The sequence below is a fragment of the Synchiropus splendidus genome, chromosome 10 (assembly GCF_027744825.2).
Source record: "Synchiropus splendidus isolate RoL2022-P1 chromosome 10, RoL_Sspl_1.0, whole genome shotgun sequence".
Taxonomy (NCBI): domain Eukaryota; kingdom Metazoa; phylum Chordata; class Actinopteri; order Syngnathiformes; family Callionymidae; genus Synchiropus; species Synchiropus splendidus.
This window is the reverse complement of record NC_071343.1, coordinates 6172948-6195181: the sequence shown is the minus strand read 5'-3', so window position 1 is coordinate 6195181 and position 22234 is coordinate 6172948. Positions and strand designations below refer to the sequence as shown.

General features: G+C 46.8%; 1 protein-coding gene across 1 annotated transcript; it reads right to left on the bottom strand.

Moving 5' to 3' along the window:
* Positions 1-4197: 4197 nt before the first annotated feature.
* Positions 4198-17696, bottom strand: irs2b (insulin receptor substrate 2b). The gene is made up of 2 exons (XM_053877342.1): positions 14098-17696; positions 4198-6558 (listed from the first exon to the last, which is right to left on the bottom strand). Exons 1-2 carry the CDS (start codon positions 17261-17263, stop codon positions 6554-6556), a joined length of 3171 nt encoding a protein of 1056 aa, XP_053733317.1. The 5' UTR covers positions 17264-17696; the 3' UTR covers positions 4198-6553.
* Between the last annotated feature and the right edge of the window lie 4538 nt (positions 17697-22234).

Below are 22234 nucleotides of genomic sequence, written 5' to 3'. Positions count from 1 at the left end.
TTTCATCAGCCAGGAAGAGGCGTGTGAGAGAGGGGCGGGTGCTGGTTCACCTGTGGAGGGAAGGGAAACCGAACTGTATGTGTGTGTGTGGTGCGATTACTGTGGCGTGAGAAACAGGAGATGCTGAAGCAGCGTGAGAAACCTGGAGAACAAATTCACTCCTATTAAAGCCAGAGAGAAAACACACACTCTGACTGGGAATGAGCTGCTTGTTTACGGTGTAAAAAACACGACAAATATCAGCGTCAGATCTGTGACCAGCGCCTCACTTTCAGTCAGGAATGAAACTGTTTGGAATGTGAAAACGCCGCCGTCCAAACAGGTTTATACTTGGGAACAAACACCGCTCTTCAGGTCAGAGGCCGCAGCCACGCCCTTCTGTTTGTGTGTAAAAGTGAATGAGAAGCCTCTACGTTCTCACGTTCGGGGAGGAACTTTGTTGTTGTGTGATTATGCAAGACGTGTGTTTGTGAGCCGGAGAGACAGATGAGCGCGTCGCTGCCGAAGCAGGAAGTCGGGGTCTGGAATGAGGCGCAGCGAGCGGAGGATCTGTGAGACAGAAATGGGTGTGTCGCTCGCGGCAAGAATCATTTCTCGTAAATCAGCCGACCGTGCCGTACAGTGGCGCGAGCTGCTGAGACTAGAATGTCGGGCTTCCTCCTTCTGTCATGTCATGTGAGTCGAGCAAAACATCATGTCTTTTTAAGCTTCACAACTGGGCTTTTACTTGTTTTCCCTCACCATCAATAGCAGATTATTTTTCATACGAAGAATCTTAAACCTCTTGAGCTCCAAACTTTTGTTTTTTCTAAGATTTTTAGTTTCATTGCCTTTATTACTACTAATGAAAATGAGACTTTCATTGACATTTGCATGATGCTAGGCCCAGCTGCGCTACATGTCAATACAGAATCACGCTACTCCACAACTCAACAAGGATGTTGGGGGAAGAAAACACTTGATATATTTGAATTTCGGGTGTGAACATCCCAGCAACGATGGTCACAGGTTTGTTCCACTATTCAGAAAAATGTTTTTTTTTTTATTAAAAAAAAAAAAAAATTAATATAGACAAAAAGACTGCTGCATTGTTTCCGTAGGGTTCTCATGTGAGGTCCTGTGGATGCAGTGTCCAGTCGTGCACGGAGATATTCCACAGCTTCACACACACAAGGACACACACACACACACAGCCACTTAAGCGTGCGTGGTGTCCCAGACTGCTCTCCGGAAGCTTTCCATTTCCTGTGGATCTCGTGTGGGTCGCTGTCCATAAGGCTGATGACTCCTTCAGGCAACTGGCGGCGATATGCTGCGCCTCTGGACCCTTCTAGTGTTGCGAGCTGCCCCCAACCCCCCCTCACCCTCCCATTCACACACACAGAGGCAGATATTTTTACTTCATTCGATCACACACAGCTGACCACTTCCTGGCTGCCCTATAAAACCAGCTGCGTTAACATGCTTTCATGAACATATATATATTCCAGAGCTAATAGCTGTTAGCTTCCTCGCCACTCTGTCGGTGCAGTTTCAGTGATAACTGGTATAGATGAGAATTTCACTTTCAGCGAGTCACTCTGAGGCGTCTTCTGCAACACAAAAATGTGTTGCACTTGTCTGTACACTACATGACGACAAACAAGGCAAATCATTATGGGCCCGACTTTCAACAGCTTGTTACGTGTTGTGTGCGACGTCAACTGGGACTTCCTCTTTTGGACCGAGGCATCTACTGCAGGCCCACTTCTGGTTCTGTTCCAAGTAGGACTGGGTTCAAGGGTGATGGCGGGAGAGGCTTCGTGAAACAGAGACCAGGAGGTGGCTCTCTCAGTTTAAAATCGATATGAGGTTTCATTGAAATGGCTGTCCAAATCCAAAAGGCCGGACAGCGCCATCTAGTGGCTCTGAAAATGAGGTTTCATGAAGCCTCACCAGCCCATCGCTAAGTCAGACTATCTACTAACATTTCCGGCAGCCATCTTTAAAGAGGAGTTGGGATCCTGTAAGAGGAAGCCTCAGAGTATGACTCAGTGAGTACGACTCAGCACGTACGACTCGACCCACTAAGACGACGCTTGAATAGCAAGGTTACCATCATAAAAATCTTTGTCTTCCGACGTGTTACCTGGACCGTGTCCCCGTTGACCCACTTTGTTTACTCCGCTCAGATGCAAAAGTGTAACTCATAACACGTCCACAGACAATTAGATCTATTTCTCCGCTTTAATTAGCATTTTAATTAAGAAGAGGGTGAGAATGAATAATCTGACAGCATATGGCTCAGTGCTCCGCCGCATCTATCCCCATCCGCCCCCTCCTCCACGGTGGTCTAATTACTGTTGCCGAGGGCGCAGAGGATGTGAGAAACAATAACAATGGTAATGTGGCTACGACAGGAGTTTAAGATGAAACACTGCCTTCACTTTAGGGAGGAGGAGGAGGAGGAGGAGGAGGAGAGGGCGGGATTAGTGATATTTCAACGGAAAACAAGGCCTAATCTGAAAGTGCTACAATGCTAATCTGGATACAAATCTCACATGTTGGAGGAATTTCTCCGGCCCGGGGGCCAAATGCGGCCCTTTGACTGCATTTATGTGGCCCTCCTGGAGTCAGAGTAAAACTGTAGAACTGACGTTGTTGTCTCTGACATTTTTGTCTTGTACATTGTTTTTTGTTCAATATGATGCAACTAAACATAACTTTCTGGTTTGATTATTTTTCTTAATTTAATTTAATTTTTATTTTATTTTAGGAGTATTTCTTCTCTCTTAAAATGCATCAGATTGAAGAAAGTAGATTTTGAAATGTATGAGACACATTGAGAAGCTTTAAATGGAATGTGGTTTAAGTTAAATAAAACAAACCAACATTTTCTGTGCATTTTTAAAGTGTTATTTCATAATCACGCATGATGTGACCACTTGCTTTTTATTTTCAATTTTCTCTGACACTTTCTTTGGGTTTTCCCTTTCAACGGTCACAATATAGAACCAGGCGCCTTCAGAAATGTACTTCCCCAACTCTGATTCAGAGCACAGTATTATAAATATCTTACTGAAACCACTAGTTTTAATGTGTCACGGTTACATTTGTTTTATTAATACGGTATTTATTTTCTTTTTGATCACCACTCTTAATGCATGGAGCCGATTTTTCTGTTCTCAAAACCACATTTTTTGTTCAATAATGTTTTAAAGAAATTTAAATTTGATAGATATTTTTTTGCAACAGATTCACCTCATTAATATTTACTCATTGCTTGTCATTTTGTTTCTTTTATTTTATCATGGATGATTTATTATGATAATAATTGTTATCCACCCTGACTTTTGATGCTAAAAAAAGTCATTTGGTTGGTTTCTGTCAGAAGCAATTGAATTAGTCCGACTGGCGTCTCAATTGTACTGAATAAACAAATTCTTCACATTCCAATTTTCATAAATCCCATGGCTTTTTTCATGAATATTTCCACCATAATGACAGAATTTATCACGTGCCTGTGTTGCATTACACTTTCACACCTGCAGTGCAGCTTTGTCTCATTGCATTTTAGATCAAACAGAAGGAAAGAAAACATCCACTTAATACCACAAATTAAAAGTCCTTTGTGTATAATTGATTCATGTGATGTTTAAGGTGGATGAGCATGGCTCCAATTGGATGAGTTGTTTTTCCATTACTATATTATTTTGTTTCGACTATTCAAGTGGGATGTGAATGAAAATTCCATTGAAATCTCATGACTTAATATTCAGTCTGTTTCATCTGATCTGGTATTTCATCTAGTACAGAACATCGGTTCCCAGAATGTAACTGAATCATGAGTTATTTCATAACTATTATTGGCGCTTTAGCACTTCATACTATTAGGATTTGACTGTAACAGCTCGGAGAAAACCATAAATCTCAGATCATTTCTTTGATTTTGCTGATTCTGTTTATCGTTCTTGACCACAGGCAGCATGTCTATATTCAGCCCCGCCCTGTTCCAGGCATCCCTGCTGACATATTGATCGACTTATTGACTACATTAAAGATTGCGTTTGCATCACGGTTGAATGTGTGATGATTTGAAGTGGGACATTCCGCCGTCCTCCACACTCTCTCTCTCTGGGGAAGAATAGGAACATCTGCTGTGTGGAAGAAGAGCTGCTCTGTGATTGGTCGGTGACGCAGAAGAGGCGGAGCCAGGAGTTCTTAAATAACGCTGTTATTTATTGCGTGTGTCTATAAAGAATCAATACAATCTAAAGCAATGAAGTTTAAATTATTTTTTTAGCCTCACAAAAATGCAAAAAAATATTTACAATGAAGACACAGCAAGAGAAGCCCAAATAACAACCTTTAGATGCAGAATAAAAACATTATCCAAAAAACACTGCTCAAACACCAACAGGCTCAATTAGCAAAAAAGAAAAGGTAAAAACAAATGTGATTTTAACAAACATTATTGACAGTATGTATACATCCATCTCTGCGAAGGAATTCTCAAAAATGTAAATATTGCATATACGCCATTTTGTACCTACAATTAGTCCTCGTTTCGATTAAAAATCTCCGTTCAGAACATCATTATTTCAGAATTACAGCGTTAGAAAATGACCTCAACATGGCGTTAGACATCCGAGCCGAACTTTTATAAGTTAAAAAGAACACCTATTTACAGTAACACGTTTTCTACCGTCCTTGTTTGCGTGGATCCGTCACATTATTTACAGTCTCCTTGGTAACGTGCCAGTGAATTCAGATTTAGAAAATTTGCATTTGTTTGTATCAGTGTCTTCGTTTCCTCTTGGTGTGTAACACAGTGTGCTCCAAATCCCCGAACACAGCTCGTACTACATTCAACGCGTCTTGTGTTACAATCTGGAAAGTTTGTAAGTGCAAGACCATGCATCAGCTCCCACCCGGCTCCAAGTGGCAGCCGGAGTCGGGCGGGCGGAGCTATCGAGTGGCTCAAAAGTCTGCCACATTGTCAGCTGAACAATGAGGCATCGGGTGAGGAAAAAGAATAACTTAAAACATTCATCATCCCTGGTCCTGACGGGTCATGGCTCCCCCCCCTTGGTGCCAGGTCAAGGTTTGTTTGCGTACCATGACATTAAATAGTCAATCGAGGATCAAGGTTTTTATTTGACTAGGTTGAGAAGAGCGTGCCTTGAAATCTTCAGCACCTATTTGCAGAGTATGGGGCCGTGCGGCCGGGGGCCACATCTGGGAGTGAAAGATGAAGCAGTGTGTTGTACAGGGGACGTCGGAAGACATGACGGGACAGAAAGGCTGCATTTTCAGTGTGTGGTTTCACTCAATACAGCGCCCCCTATAGTCAAAATTCTAACATTCTTGTCATAAAAAAGGCAAAAAAAACAAAAGCAAAAGTATTTCTACATGAGCTAAGATGAAATGCATGACGCATGTAGTAAACCCATTTGGCCACGAGGCTGTGGATTCAAAACAACAGCGGTCGGACTCAAGGTGAAGGTTGCAGACCCCAGTTTTGTTGAGACGTCATGCAGCTGGGTTTAAAACAGGAAGACGTTCAGTCCTTCTCGTATTTATGGCACACATTATATAAAAAAAAATTGAAATCTGATCCTCAATTGAGTATTCTTGAGCTACATCCACACTACTACCGTCGTACCTTGTGTACCGCAGCAGGTCACATGACCAGTCAATTGCATTGCTCGCTTGAGACAAATGGTCAAGAAAAGCGTTTTGAAGGGCTCAAAAATGCCGACAGTAGTGTGAGTGTAGCCGCTCAGGCAATCTGATGTGGATCTTTAATACATTATCTTGTCAGCGGCGGAACGTGGTAATCTCAGAGAGGCTTCCTCTCCTAAACATTCAGTCTGTTAAATACTGTCTCTGTAGGTCCAAAGGAGAAGATGCGTCAGATAGTGGCCGAAGGCGCGAGTAAGGCTTTGGATTGGTGGGTAAAAACAAAAACATTCACCTCGGAAAATAAATATCTTCTATATATTTCTACTGTTTGAATTGATGCCAACCTAGTTTTGCTGAGGTAGGTTTTTCTCACTCTCTTTTTTTTTTAAATATCTCCTTGAAATCTTCATTTCAACTGGACACACACTTACAAATGCACACACACATCCGCGATCAATAAATAAATATTTGTGTATGCATATTCGATTGCATGTGTGTGTGTGTGTGTGCTCTCCAGGTTTGGCTGTGGTAAACATTCGGTCCCACTGAAACAAATATGTAACATAAAATCATTTCCAGACCAACGTACACGGATAAATAGTTTCAATATCTTTGCGTCATCCAGTACAGCAGCAGCAGCAGCAGAGACGACGGCGCCTCCAATGTTTTGGTGCCGAGAGAAGCGGAGGAAAGATTTGGGTCACGGGTCAAGGGTCCGTGTTGCTATGGTGAGGACCGTCCCTGTGACCCTCGAAGAAGGCGAAGGGGTCAAAGGACATTGTCTGAAGAGAATGGTCCAGCTGTTGCCTTGGCGACCTTGTCGTAGCGAACGTTCTTTCACAGCAGACGGCGGGTGCAGGACGACGGCGAGCGCTGAGCCCCACATTCTTTACTCTGGAACCAGAAAATACATGATGATTAGCGCAACCTTTCACAATTAAATCCTCTGAATTTTTGCTTTTTTTTCAGGTGATCACCTGATATACAAAATTTTTCTTGCTAAAACTGGATGCCACCATGTTTTTTCCGCAAAAGAATTCCACCACAGACCAACGAACCTCGACCTTCAAACCATATTTTTCAGAAATGTTCCATATGTTCAGTCAATTTACGTGAAAAATGAGGTAAAGGTCCTCGGCACTGCTCTCCTTAAGGGTTCTGTTTTTGTGTTTATTTCTCTGTAGGTGGAAAAAGAAGGGGATATGTGACATTTAGCGCACCACGGCAACAACGCACACGCCTATCTCTGACTGCCCTGGAACACAAATCACCAAGTTCACTCCCACATACACTCCAGCCAGCGAATAAGCAGCCTCTTCAGTGTCGCCTGGTGGCTTTTCTCCCAGTGGAAGGCAGGGCGACCTCTGACCCCGCGCACTTGTTTGTGGGGTTTCATTTGCATGCAGCTATCAAACGGGAGCGGAAGTCTCGGCTGACACAAACACACAGAGTCGCCACAGTGCTTATCCGCCATCCCTGCTCCCTCTTCGTCAGAACAAGAGTCGCTTCACAAAGCTGGATGTGGTCATCGTTCGCTAAAACAAACCTTTCATTCAGAGGCTTCAGGCTCTACCCCCAACCCCAGCCCTCCCACTGAAAACACACCCGTTTCTGAAGGACTACAAATGAAGAAGAAACTTTGTTGAACAATCTCACAACCTGAGAGAGCGACCACTTTCTTTGAAGAGAGAATTCCCATCCAGGAACCAGTCATCACATAGATCAACCTCCAGCCGTTCAACGTGCGGCTCAAGGGTCACATCGAGGCCGTGATGTGAGAAGATACAGGCCGCAACATCACTCCATGTCTTGCTAGACACCAACCCTCCCACCGCTCCTGGTTCGGGTTACACCTCTGTATAAGATTTACATCACATGTGTGATACATTTTTAAGACCCCAAAACGTAGTACTCAAACACATCGCATCAGACAACCGCTCGCACTTACGGACGGTTTTTCTTTAGCCAGTGGGAGGAATCCAGAGTGCAAAGGCAGACTTACTGAAGCTTCACCTGCTGGGTTGCAACACCCAGTGTGATCGCACCGCTGCGACACCGACATGCTAGTTCTTGCTGACATGGCAGTAAAAGTGCTTCCAGCCAAGAAGAGCAGACTGCTTTCTTTGGAGGATCAAACCCGACGAAGCGGTGGAAAAGCTACAGTAACAGCATCAACCTGACTGAGAGGAACGGGAATGCAGTGAGGTCATGGGACCACCAGACAATCCGAGGGTGTGTGTCATGGCTTTAGCGGCAGACACCCGGGCGAGAACGGGAAACATGAATCAGCTCTGACGAATTAACAGGTGTAGACACAGACTGGCGGCGCGTAATGAGCTGTTGTTGTCGAGTCGTCTTTAATTGGGCCCCCAGACTTGCCTCAGACTATTCACACACACGCTGATCGGAGAAGCACATGGGTGGGCGAGGATATTATAGGGACAAGGGGGGGGGAGTGTTATTGAAAGAAGGGGACAGAAGTCCATCAGGGAATGAACCCGATGGCCCCCAGCTCCTCTTTGGAAAACATAGAGACAAGCCCCTCCTAACAGTCTGCGCCCCCCCTCCAATGTCCCCCCACACATTTACCCACATGCTCTGTTCATTATTTATTTAGTTCTCACCGCTAAAATTAGCTTGGCTCCATTCGGGGTTAGGGCACACAGACACCGGCGGCTGCTCCGCGCAGAGTAAACACTGGCGCTTCGACTGCAGAGGGCGTTTGGGGTAACACGGCGAACAGCCACAACAGGACAGGAAGAAGTCGCCTATCATTGTTATTATTATTATTATTGTTAGCCACTGGAAAAGTGAGCCCCTGCAAAGTGTCCCTCTGCAGCAGGCCCAGATCTGTTGTGTTTACATTCCTGCCTTGCTGGCTCCTCCCTGATCTTCAGCAGCGCTGCAATATGCAAACACTGACTGACTCCTCACCTCTGACCTCCCGCACCCATGTCTGTCCAACAAAACAAAAACAAGACTGGGTCAGACCCTCGGCTCGGGCTGAAACGTTCAGGAGCCCACACAAACACAGACAGACTTCACCACCGTGACGTCGGGGAGACTCACACATCAGGCTACAGCTAGCAACAGACCAAAACAATTGAAAAATAAAACGTAAATGGCATCATTTAGATTTACACGGGCTTTAACAAAGGGGCCCTACACAAAGAATTGGCTCCCCTATGCTAAGTTTTTCCTAGCGCATCGATAAGCTATGCTAATGTAGCACGACACGCTCCGTCTACTTCTGAGCTGCTACAGAGTGAGTGACCGACTCCTATGCTAAGAAAATACCCTGGTGAAAACCCTGAATTAGCATTTATCGATACATTAGTTGACAGCAGTAACATAAATAACCTAGGAACGAATACATTACACATGTTTATAAATAATGACGTTAACTGTGAGCCAGTGACCACAGGTTTGAATGTAATAAAAACTTAGAATAACACCTCAGCCATTGAGAAAATATCAAAGTAAAATAAGTGATCATTATTCGTACAACTACGTAGAAGCATTTTGCAACAACTATTCCAATTTGAAGTATACAATTAAGTCATTTACTGGGCCACTAATACGACATAATTAAAGCACCATGGAACTTTATAAACATATCTTAAATACACAATAATATCAATCATAAATAGTGTCCATCAATATTATATATTATCGTTTGGCAACAAAAATAGTAAAAGACTTCCCGAATGTCTTACATTCTAGTCAGGACGTCACAAGCCATTGAGGCATTTGTTGTTACACAAAGGTAATCGGCCTGAGCACAGCGTGAGTGCGTGTAAATGTGCGTACACTCTGGTCTCACACTATCTCCTCTTCCACCCCGAGACAAAACAAGCAGATCAACAATGTCTAATCCTGAAGTGAACGTAAGCCGTCTTACCTGCAAGCTAAATTAGGGATGGGTTGACTTTGTTTTTAACTCGCGCTGGAACATCCCGCCCTACTGTACCCGCGGGAGTTATGTATCAGACTGCTACATTCATTGTGTGTGTGTGGAGCTGTGATGTAAAGTGGCGCTGAACTCCAGGGATGCAATGTTCCTGCGAGTCATTTAAGTCATCAAACAATCCAGCCCAGTCCTTGTTTGCAGAGAACACAACAAGGTACTTCCTACAAACATGTTGACGCAGCAGCCAATCTTGCAACAAATTTGTATTGTCTATTTGTTTCAGCAGCAAATAGAAACAAACAAAAACTCCCCATTAGTAAAATGGTTGCGGGTTTGATTCCAGCTGGAGGCAACTCTTAAAGGTTCTGTGTGAATGTTCCTGAGCTTGTTTCCTCACAAACACACAGAGGTTGTGTGATCTAGAATAGACCTCAGGGGCATACAAATATATACTGGAGCTGGCTGGAGCGCTCACTCCAGGGTTTGATGTCCTGTTGTGGGCTGGAGCTGGGACAGGGATGAGGCGAGTCTGGGACAGAGCGTGACTTGGTTTATGACTTTGTCACAGCCAAACTGCACAGAAGCGCACATTCAGAGCTGGACACGCACCGGGCACCTCTTCACTTCTGGAGAGACGTCACTCACTCGGCAACCCCTCCCACATGCAGCGGCCACACACATAGAGGAACAGCCACCTGCAGCAGACACTCTACATTCACTCCTACAAAAGACTATTTTAAGGCTTGGAACGAATTATTTCTTTTTCCATTCATTGTAATGGGAAAAATCGATTCTGATTTCAGACAAATTGCTTCTCGAACGGCTGTCTGGAATGGATTGCGGTCGAGAACCGAGGTTCCACTGTATAGTATAATTTCACACATTGCCTCTTTTTTTTCAATTCTAGAGTCTGTTCCAGAGCAGAACTCATTTCTTCCATGAACTCAGCTGCTACATCTACACTAGCTGGGGAACTAAACACCATCCCTCAGTCTAACAAATATCTATAGCATTAACATTGCCATCGCTGTTGCAGCGCCTGGTAGCTAAAACTGTAAATAAAGTTAAAACATCTCCAACACATTTCCACCAAACTAAATAAGCAACGACAATGTATATATTCAAAATATTCAATTTCACTTGTCTTTTCATGGACTCTCATTATTAACAGCGTCTCCTGCATGTAACAGAGAATCAGCTCTTCCTGGTCCTGATATGTTAATATCTGTCATACACATGGATTGATCTTGTTATTATCCGCCAGCATATGAATTACCGACGCCGCGATTGTTAGCTTGCCGTTGCTAATGACAAAACCATCTGCAGTTTGCAAATACTGACCACCTCAGACACAATTAATCAGTCTACCTCTTGTCAGAAGGAAACCCGCTGCTAGCTTAAGCACCTAGCTCAGAATCTAGACGGCTATTTATCTCCTCACTATTGTTCCTATCGGCTTAATGAAGGTGGCGCGATAATAAGCCTGGTCTTAAGTGAGAAGCTGACAGGTAAACAGAGAAAATGGGGGGCGTGGGGGGTGGAAGGCGTGCGCCTGACTGGAGGGGGTTACATCACATGGCTTCTGAAACAACAGAAACCGATGCCTGGAAAGGAGAAGGAGAGGAAGGGAGGGGGGGTGAGGATGCCTGGGGGGAAGGTTTTGGTTTGTGGCTTCTTGAATCTAGGAAGCCACGCCCCCCACCTTCTCTCTGTTGTTGTTGTGGCAGATGGTGGCCAGTCATTAGCGTATTGTCGCTCTCCTCTGAAGGGCCAGATAACCAGAGAGCACTGCTTGGCGGGGCAGGTGCAAAAACCCCGGACGACCCCTCCCATCATTCTGCCATCTGCTGATCGCTGCTATGAACCTGGTACAGGAAGCAGCGTAAATTCATGTTAAAAAAAAAGAGAGTGCGAGTCACTGGTGTCTCTCCCCCGTCGCACACACACACACACACACACACACACACACACACTATTGCATACACGAGGTGAAAAAGGAAGACGGCAGTAGTCAGACATGCCGGCTCAGGGAGCGGATCAACTCGGGTTCAGTGACACGTTGGCTCACTAGGTATGCATTTCGGGAAAAGCCTCGGTGGCGCTATCATGCCTGGCTCAGAAATACAAGAGTTCAAAGGTTAAAAAACAGATGTCCATGCTGGGAAATGAAGCACCGCATATTCGCCAGAAACCAAAACAACAAGACCCATAAAGTACATTCGTCCTTGTTTTTCCAATAAATCTCGTCCGCACCACGAGGAAAGAGAACTATTAACATATTTATTTGATCGCTCGAAAGCAGGGCCCCCCCGCCCCCCCTCGCTTCCCCTCCACTCTCATCTGCCTCAGAAGTTAAATAAGGACAAGGGATTGGACTTCCACGGTTGGGGGCTTAGGGATAATACATATAAACAAACAGCTTGCAGTTTTGTTTAACGTTCAGATTAATTCAATGATTATGGTAATTGAAGCGACTGATATTAACTAACACTCAAGTAAGAGGAGTAAGACATTAAATAGTCCCAACATTTGCATAAAAACTGTAGTTCTGCCCCTGAAAATAAGCTGTTTAATTCCACTATGGAGTAAGAAATTATATCGATGTCTTCATTTCCTGTTTCAATCTAGCACCTTCGCAGTATCGCAGCAGAGGCAGTCACAAATCTCTAACTTTTAACCTTATCTTATGGATTTCATTTGAATATTAGAACAATAAAGATTACAGTAATCCCTTGCCATATTGTGTTTCACTTTTCACAAACTCATCTGAGGCTCACAAGTATATGCAGACTTGCATCGCAGATTTTCTATAGTAATGTGGGTTTTGATGGAGGCTCCTAATCCTAACCCAATGAGCCGCCCAAATCAGAGTTCAGCATGGTCTTGCCCTGTTGTGTTGTGTATTGCCATGCGATCTGCATCTGAAACTAAGCGCAAGAGGAAGATGACTGCGAGCACAGAGGTGATGAAACCCCGAAAGAGAGGGTTTTTAAGAGTGGTTTCAGTCTGACATAAATGTATAAAATAAGTATGTGAATCGGTCTGGAAACCTGGTAGATAACCCCATAAATGATTTCAATTTAAAACCTGTACTAAATTCATACAAGAGCCATGATCAAATTATCATATAAATATGCATGAAGCCCCAGTTAGTTGACATATAGAGCTCTTTTATTTGGTTGAAATAAGTGGCACTGCGCTTCTGGAGCTCACTCTGCTCTCTGTTGCTGACAGCATGTTGTGCACTCCTATTTGACAGAGCAGTATGAAAAAGGCAGATACAGTGTGCGCGTGTGTTTGGTGTCTTAAACCATTTGATTTGCATGTTAGCGAGGTTAGTCAGAGGAAAACTCTCCTCCCATTCCTCCCACCCCCTCCGAATCCTACTCGCCAGGTTAGAAAAACAAGTGAGCATTCACCTCTCCCAGCAACCTTTGCACACTGCCCACATTCCAGCGCTGAAACCCAGTACCTGACAATTGATAAACAACTGACTGGCTTGTTTTTCCGGGGAACCCCATGACTTGCGGCCTGACAGCTCGGATGCGGATCCGACACTTGTTTGTCTCTGACGATCAGGACAATACGGCGGTTTATTTAACAGTGGCGGATTCTGACGTGCCCTCGCTCAGTCATCCCTGAGAAACCGCACGGACAGTCTTCCAACAACATCACAACTCCATAAATATTTGCAGTGAAAACATGTTTTCAACAACAACTGCGTCTATTCAGCACGTTTAAGGATGCATGCGTCACTAAACAAGTAGAGATGAAATACTGACGTGGTATAAAAGTGCGTCACTGAGACGAGACCAGGGCCGGCCACTCTCTCTCACACACACACACACACACACACACACACACACACGGATCAGCGGCGCACAGCCAATCAGGCGACGGCAGCACGCACACACCACGTCAAACACCAGCGATTGAAGCCAGCTTATTCATAAATAATATCAACGTTCATGTTGATGCCACGATTAGCATCTTAGCGGCTCTGTATATATTTACAGAAGACAAACATCCTAAGCACTTATTTGAAAGGAAATTTGCACATGACTTCCGTTGGCGTTATCCAAACGTTTCGACGGAGACTGAAGTAGATGAATGACTGAATAAACAGCTCCGGTGAGCCACACTGCCTTGAGATATCTGGATGTGTCATGGGTGTGACTAGTAGGTGACTAATCCTATCCAAACATCACAGTCAACAGCAAACAGCAGAGCAACTTCATCTCCCTAAGCCTCTTAGGTCAGTACATGAGCAAAGAAAAACTGATTCACATAAAACTCAGAGGCTAATTGGCGGTTTATATAAGCACAGAGTGAGGAAATGAATTGCTGAAGTGGAGGTTTTTCTGAGTGTATGTGTGTGTGTGCGGCAGGAATCGCCATTCTTCCTCAAATTTGGAATGAAGTGTTGCCTAGCAACCGCTACTGTACGTGGAGTGCCCCCAAAACACTGTTACACTTCTTCCTTCATGAATGAAGAGCATTTGAATGAGTGCGTGAGAACGTACCCTTCACAGCTGCGGCAGTCTCTTTGAATCCCAGGCTGGTGTAGGGGCTGGAGCTGAAGCCGTTCATGCCACCTTTGCACCCGCAGGTGGTCTTGAAACGCAGCAGCCGGTCGCAACCCCCTAATCTGCAGCCGCCGATGTTGCTATCCATCAAATTTAAGGCAATGTAGTTCAGTCCATTCTGGAATCCGGCGGACGTCTCCCTGCACATGGAGCTCTTGTTGATGTAGTTCTCCTCCTGGCCCTCAGAGCCCCGTACCGAGCGAGACACGTTCTCCACTGAAGCGGAGCTGTGGCGCTTGGTGTTGTGGGCAAAGGACGGGCAGACAGGTGTGACAGTGGTGGTGGAGGAGAAGGTCTCTGAGCTGTGACGCCGCCGGCCCTGGGGGTCGGCCCGAATCACTTTGGCCCCCCTGTGTGGGTCCACCAGGGTGACAGACAACAGGGGACCCCCCAGCAGGAAGGAGTCCACTGGTGCAGGGGGAACCCTGTCCACGCTGCTGTTCTCAAGGCTCAGTCTTTTGACACAGGCAGTGGGGCTGGTGGGCAGGGGTGCGGCATCAGCTGGAGGGTTGAAAGTCATCTCCGTGTAGTCGTCCTTGACTGAAGACTGTTGACACACGAGGCCCAAGTGATGCTGAAGCGGGTATTCGTTCACAACCCTCTTCACTTCCTTCGGTTCCTCATCCTCCTTGTCAGGCTGCTGCTTGAGACACGTTTTGGCTGTTGCGTTTGCTGCAGGTGACAGACTCTGGCTTTGGTGCGAGCCAGCTTCAGTGTTGTCAGTGAGCGACGTGGCTTCCCTTTCAGCAGGGGATCTTAAAGCTTCAGAGGAGAGCCCTGAATCCCCAGCCTTGCTGCTAAAGTCTATGTTGATGTACTCCCCCGGGCTGCGTGGCTCTGAGGGAAGTGGGTGTTCAGTCATACATGGTAAGGTTCTGAGGGACTCCAAAGCCAGTCGAGTGGGGCGGCACATCCGGGGCCGGTGTACAGCCCTGAGAGGAGATGGAGCAGATGAAGAACTGTCGGATTGTTCTGGAGAAACCGGACAGTAGTTGGACTCCTCTTCTATTGGCTGCTTCTGTAAACTCATCATCACATACTGGTCTGTGTCTGCAGATCCATTTCGCTGTAACTGGCTCTTCAGTAAAAAGCTGCTGGAGAAGGGATGTCGGTGGAACTGCTGCGGGTGGGTGTCTCCACCTGGAGAATTGAGGATGCAGTCCAGATTTGTAAGAGAGACCAGAGGGTCCACGGGGGACATGTTCAAGTAATCCCCGTTATTTAGCTTTCCGTCGTTACTTTCCACAGACATCTTGGTTCCGCACCACATCCTCATGTAGCCACTGTCCTCCAGAGAAACACTGCTGGGCGAGTCGGTGCGGGGCAGGGTCGGTGTGGACGAGTGGGAGCGGGGGTTGACAATCTGCTTCGGGGCTGAAACGCACATGGGGCTCATGGGCATGTAAGGGTCAGTCCGTGATGAGGGCGTCTGAGGGGCCACACCCGGCATCATCGGCATGTAGCCACTGTCCCCCTGAGCTGGGTTTTGCACATCATCCTCTGGATATGTTCCTTTGGGGGAGGCGGTGTGACACCTGCGGTAAAGTGGGTGTCCACTGGCATACGTGGCCCTCATGAGGGTGTACTCATCCAGAGAGGCTGAGGACACTTGGGGGGGTACCCTGTGCTGGCGGGGTGTGGTGAGAGAATACGTGCGCTTTCTGTAAACCTTGTCCAGCTCGGGCAACCGTCTATAAACGTTCTGGTTCTGCTGCTCCATCACCATGTACCCGTCCAGCTCACTCCCGTCCCTGGAGGGGGGGGTGTCGGCCCGGATGGACTCGGGAGTGCTGCTGCAGTAGGTGAGGGGTAGCCGGACGTCCCTCACATCTGCAGGGCTGGAGCCAAATTCTTCACATGAAATGAAACCGGCATCACTGGGGGAGCCCGAGAAGGAGGCGCTGCAGCTGGAGGGCCGGGGAGCCCCGGTCTCAGGGCAGGAGGTCAAACTGGCCAGGCTGGTGGTGGCCAGCGGGGGTGAGTGAGACAGAGTCATGGACATGGACTTGCTGTGTTGCAGAGAGGAGGACTCGAAGGTCCGGCACGGGCGGGCTGTGATGGTGTGAGAGCGACTCAGCAGGGTCCTGTGCACCCCCGGGCTGAGGGGACTTCCTGCCATGGACATGGGGCGCGTCATGGTGCCGTCGCCCTCGCTGGCGGTGCGTAACCGACACGAGGAAAACTTGCTGACAGGCGAGATAGTGGCCAAACTGTCGGTCCGCGACCGGCGGAGGAGGCCGGTCTGGCTCGGGGGGAGATGGTTCAGGTTCCTGCGCGTGGGCACGGAGATGGGGTTGGTACCGGATGACTGGCTCTTGCTGCGAGGGCGGAACTCCGACAGCTCCTTCATCGCCTTCATCGCCTCCAGAATCGTCTCGTGGATGCTCTGCGCCACCACGGAGTCGTCCGCCTGCATCCACAGCTCCCCGGGTCCCGTGGCGGCGGAGCGACCCACCTCGATGAAGAAGAAGCTGTCGGAGTGGCCGCACCTCCGGATGTTCATCAGCTGCAGGACGACGGACGCCACCTCCGAGTTCATCTTGACGAAGCTGATAGTCCGACTGGAGAGGCAGAGCCTGTACACCCCGGTCAGGTTCCGGCTCTGCCCGAGGCCTTTGGACTTCATGTGGACCTGCCACACCTCCTTATAGGCGGCGGACACCGGCGTGATCAGCCCGTAGCTCGACTCGTCGAAGCCCACCAGCGAGGACGCGGAATTGGACGCCGACCCGTCGCACGCCTTGCCCTCGGAGATCAGCTCCGTGAGCGCGCGGTGCCAGCTCTCCTGCTCCGGCTCGTTGTCCGCCGCCACGGCGAAATACTCGTCTTTGGTGTAAAGCGCCACCAGATACTTGTGTTTGGAGTCGGCTCTCTTGTTGACGCTCAGGCAGCAGTCCAGGGCGATCGCCCTCTTGGCCGCCGACTTGTTCCTCCACTTCTTCTCGCTCTCGTAGTACTCCAGGCGCGCGGGCGCGCCTTCGCTCGGCTCGCGCAGCACGAAGAAGCGCTTGTGTCCGTGTTTCTGCTTCTTCAGGTAGCCGCTCTTCTTCACGTCCCCCTGGACGCTCGCCGGCTGCTCCCCGCTGCTCGGCGGACTCGCCATTCTGATCAGCCGACGCGGAACCAGGAATCCGAAAGCGAAGATGAAGGGCGAAAGAAGAAGAAGAAGAAGAGCGCGTTTAGATCCAGCCTCAAACGATCAGCTCCGGCGGCGTGTGAAGCAGCGACCAGCACATGTCTGCGGGCGTCCGGACTGTGGAGGAGAAACAACATGTGACGATCTTACACACTCGGCTCCAGAAGAAAAAAAACACACACGCACACACACGGGGAGTGGGCGGTGCAGACTCAGCTCATTGGGCTTATTGGTGGAAACGGGATGAATGTGTGTGAGAGAGAGAGAGAGAGAGAGGAGAAACACCCTCCTTCTGCCACTCCGCCATCTTCCGGCTCATTTGAGAGCAGCCTGCGTCCAACAAAACATTCAAGCTTCTGTCATCTTCAGGTCCGCGGAAAATGATCCGCACGTATTTTCATACAGTTCCCGCGTCAATGTGACGCTCCTCGCTGAACTAACCAGGTCGTTTACTGCTGCCTCGTGCAATAATACAGTAAAAACCGAGTGATTTAGCAATGTTCAAAACGCAATACCTCAGATTAATTTGATTATAAAGCGCCTTATTTTCAACAATTGATGGGTTTTTTTTTGGATCAGAACAATCTGGAGAAAATACTATTAGAGTGTTTCAGAAAATATAATAATAATAATAATAATAATAATAGCACAGTCAGCTCGTTCAAATCGGTCGTGGAGTGATACAACAATAATAAACATCACACTAATGCTGATATAAAATTAAAATAGCGCGGGATCAGGACACCGTACCATCTCAGTCGCTTATTAAAATGATACAACTTCGCAGCGCACTACTGCCTTTATTGTCCTTTAACGCGTCGACTTCATTAAAGCGATTTATTCCCTCGTCATTGTCAAGGAGCGGATTGTTCCAAATTCTCTCCTCTTGTTGCGTAACTGTTCCTGTTGGCCCGCAGCTCCCAAGATAGCGCCGTTCTAGTAGTTCCCGACCTAAATTCGTCTGTTGTTCATTCATAACCAGAGCAGGAGACAAGGATACCTCGTCACCAGCAGCCTCCCCCACCCGCTGCCTTCCTGGTGCGTGCGCGCGATGACGTAAAAACTCCCCAAAAAGTGGATGCGTCAGTGTGTGTGATGATGAAACGAGGGAGTCAGATGGTTTCCCCGGAGGAGAGCATGTGATGAAACTGTGTCACACTCTTGCTGGTGGAGTGAGACAGACTCGTTCTCTTCAGTGAGAGGAGACTTTTGTTTACAGTTGTTGTTACACAAAGACAAAAGACGGACAAAAATAAAGGATGCGGCCCGACCCATTGCCAGGTTTTGGTGGCTGCAGTCAATGGTGGGTCCTTGCTCTCCTCTTTCTGTATGAAGAAGGAAATGATTTGAGGAGAGGCTGGCTGCATCAGAGCAGAGGTCTGGTCGCAGGGGCAGCAGCTGGAGTTGAGACACCCAGATGTGTCCGACCAAGAGACATGGTGTCTTGAAAACCTAGTAGCTTCCTCCTTGTTGGACAAGCCTCACCAGTATGATACAGATCCCCATATCAAGGTCAGGGGGCAGCAGCTGGAGTGAAGACAACCAGATGTGTCTGACCAAGAGACATGGTGTCTTGAAAACCTCGTAGCTTCCTCCTTGTTGGACAAGCCTCACCAGTATGATACAGATCCCCATATCAAGGTCAGGGGGGCAGCAGCTGGAGTGAAGACAACCAGATGTGTCCGACCAAGAGACATGGTGTCTTCAAAACCTAGTAGCTTCCTCCTTATTGGACAAGCCTCACCAGTATGATCCAGATCCACATACCAAGGTTGTGGGGGCAGCAGTCCTTGCAAAGAGGGCCAGACCACAGTCAAAAGCATCTTATCTAGAAAGTAGCAAATGTAAGGCTGCCTCCTCCATCATCATCATCATCATCATCATTATCATCACCAGTCACCTCGGCCCACAAGCAGCCAGTTTCTCCTCCTCGCACGTGACCCAGAGGGACCCCGTTCAAAAGCCCATGCTATCATCAGAACATCCTGGTGTATGGAGACTCTCCAACCCCCCCCTCCGGATGATTAATATGGTAAAATACCTCCATCATAACCAGAGGCGGCACTTCCTCCCCCTTTTATTCCCCCCTTCATTCAGAGCTGGGAGTGCTGGCTCAGCATCAAACTCGCTGTTCAGAGACAAGGTCGCTCACATCTCTGCATAGGTCAATTATGTCAGCAGAACCAGCAGAGTGGCTGTGCAGTGCAGAGGAGAGCTGAATCAGACGGCTCCGTTTAAATGTTGCCTGCATGTAACATGTTTCTATACCTCTCACGCACAGTGGCTGCATAAAGGTTGAGAAGCCCGGAGGCTGGGATGTCGCTCGGACGGACAGGAAGGCTTCCCTGTTTGTTGACATTAGGTTTCCTGCCTGACAAATATTGGCTCACTTCTCACACTCACACTCCTTGATAATAAACAGCTCGTCTCCCCAAGTGGCGCCTTATCTGACGTCTATCGCATCACTCACCCGCTCTCAAAACAATATCCTCTCTGGTTGCTATGTGCCCAGGAGTTCGCGCTGCACGTTACCATCACATCGTACATTCGTCTTCAAAACAATCGTCAGTCCGAGTTTACACTTTTCATTTGTCGTCACTGTCAATATATTCAGTGAGTCATTTGGGAATAGCTCATAACATCTAATGTACAACTAATGTACACGGTGACGTCAAGTCAGAAATCCATGAAACATTTACTTTATTTCAAGCAGCAACTTTCATTGTGAAAACAGAGAAATGCGTGCACTAATATTAAGATTGCCTCAAGTACTACTAGCACCATTCCCATTGCTACTACTTTCTCCAAAATTATTGTTACCACGAGAACCACATTTACTACTATAAAAATACTTCTTTGACTTCTAATAAAATTCTTTCTACAATACTTCATTATTACTACTACTACAACTATTGCTCCATCTTATTACAGCAAATACTGAGTGGACAACTACTATCACAGCTATTACTCATATCACCTCATCCTAATGACACTTTTTATACTACTACTAGTAACTCCAATTACTAATAATAGACTGGTAATACTACTCTTACCGCTACTACTATTTGTATAAGAAATATACAAATAACAAGTAACAAGAATACTTCAATCTAATGCAGCATTTTTGTCTTCTTTCATGCCAAAATACTGACCCAAAAAAAAAGATGTCACTTATAACCAACTTAAATTTCTGGGAAAAATAGTGACACAATAAATAATCGTTTCAAGTCAAGACTACATCATGTAACTAATAATAATTCTAAAAAAAATAAAATTGTTGCTGAGATAATTTGCAAATGTTTTGCTCCAAAACGTGAGCAACGATTTGAAAATCAGTATTTTAGGATGTTTTTTCTTTTTTTGTTTTCAAATGAGTCCCAGTTCACTTTGATCACAACTATTACTAATACTACACAGGAGCAGGTCCACCTACAACCAGACGTGTGATATGAAATGAATGGTAGCTAAGAAGTTGGGGGCAGATGTAGAACGAAGGTCACCTACATCCCACTGTAAATACAGCACATCTCTGCATCACCTCTGGTACAGCGTTTGTGTTCCGCAGGCATCTGAGCCTGAGGGCCAAACAACAGCAGTCAACACGACTCTGTTTATTGTGAGATTATTAGAGCGAGGTGTGAGTCAGACGCTCCACCTTCCGCCGCCTGATTTGAATAATTTTTCATAGTAGAGCAAAAGTCACTGCGACTACCACGAATACTCCACAAAGAACCGCAACAGTGGAAGCCTTCCTTCTTGAGAGTTACAGCTTGGAACGACGACTGTATCCAGTTGTGCGTGATAGAGGCAGGTTACACAAAGTGCTGTATTGAAGCTTAAATGCTAAGACCACAGAGGGTTTAAGACAGTCCGACCTTCTGTTGCACCTCCACCTGATCCTGCTATGGAGGGAGTTGGGGGTGGGGCGAGTGGAAGGGAAGGATTCCGTTAGCATAATCTATGAAGCATGATAAATGCAAATGAGCAGTATATGAATACCAATACAAGACGTTGTGTGTGTGAGATGCCTGCTTAACCTTTTCTGAGGTAACATGAATATTCATCATGCTTGGCCTGTTAATAAAGCAGACAGGCGAGCTCGATTGAATAACTTTACACTGGCCCTCCCACCTTAACTGGTCATTGCTCTTTGCTCAGGACTAGAATTCTGCACCTTATTTAACTGTGAACTGTCATCAGTTGTCCTTCTTTGCTAATCGTATTAGCGTGCGGACTCGCTGGCGCACAACGCCGCCGTCATACTTTCACTTTCATAAGCTTCATGAATCAGATTAGAACGGTCAATCTGATGAGATCAGATTAAGGACGGGGTTTGAGATTAGGCTCAGTCATACTCCGCTCTACGCCGCAGGGGCCCCCATCAGATGGACAACAAAAAAAAATAAAGGCCTCATCTGATCCTCCTGAAGGATGTGTCCAGATTATTCACAGCTCTTAAGCAATCCACAGGCAGCGGGAATTAGCAGAGGCCCAACAATGGAAGTGGTGTCTTCAGGACAGGAGCAACAACAGGTTGGAGATAAGATCCTTCCCCCAGTGAAGAATGTCAACTATCTTGGGGTTTTGTTCACAAGTGAGGGAAGGACGGCGAGTGAATCTAGTCCCTCATGGATCTTGATTCACCTGTCCATCTACATTCCTGCCGTGATTGTGAGTTTTGGGTCGCAACTGAATGAAGAAGAACACGGACAGAAGTGGTGTCTGGACTCGAGAAGAGGCTCAGAGCAGGAGACGTTGGGAAGGCGGAGGGGCGGAGCCAGGAGAGATTTCTATTCTTCACTTCGACTGCTGCCTCCGCTAACCAGCTTCAGTCAGTTGACATTAAATAAGAGCCGAGAATATTATGGAGAATATTCACTTCACTTGGCTCCAGGACGGTTGGTGGTCCTGACAGCCGGCGTGAAGAACTGGAACCCA

Excerpts from the sequence above, each read along its gene's own strand:
- irs2b (XM_053877342.1), bottom strand. The coding sequence starts at position 17,263 with ATGGCGAGTCCGCCGAGCAGCGGGGAGCAGCCGGCGAGCGTCCAGGGG.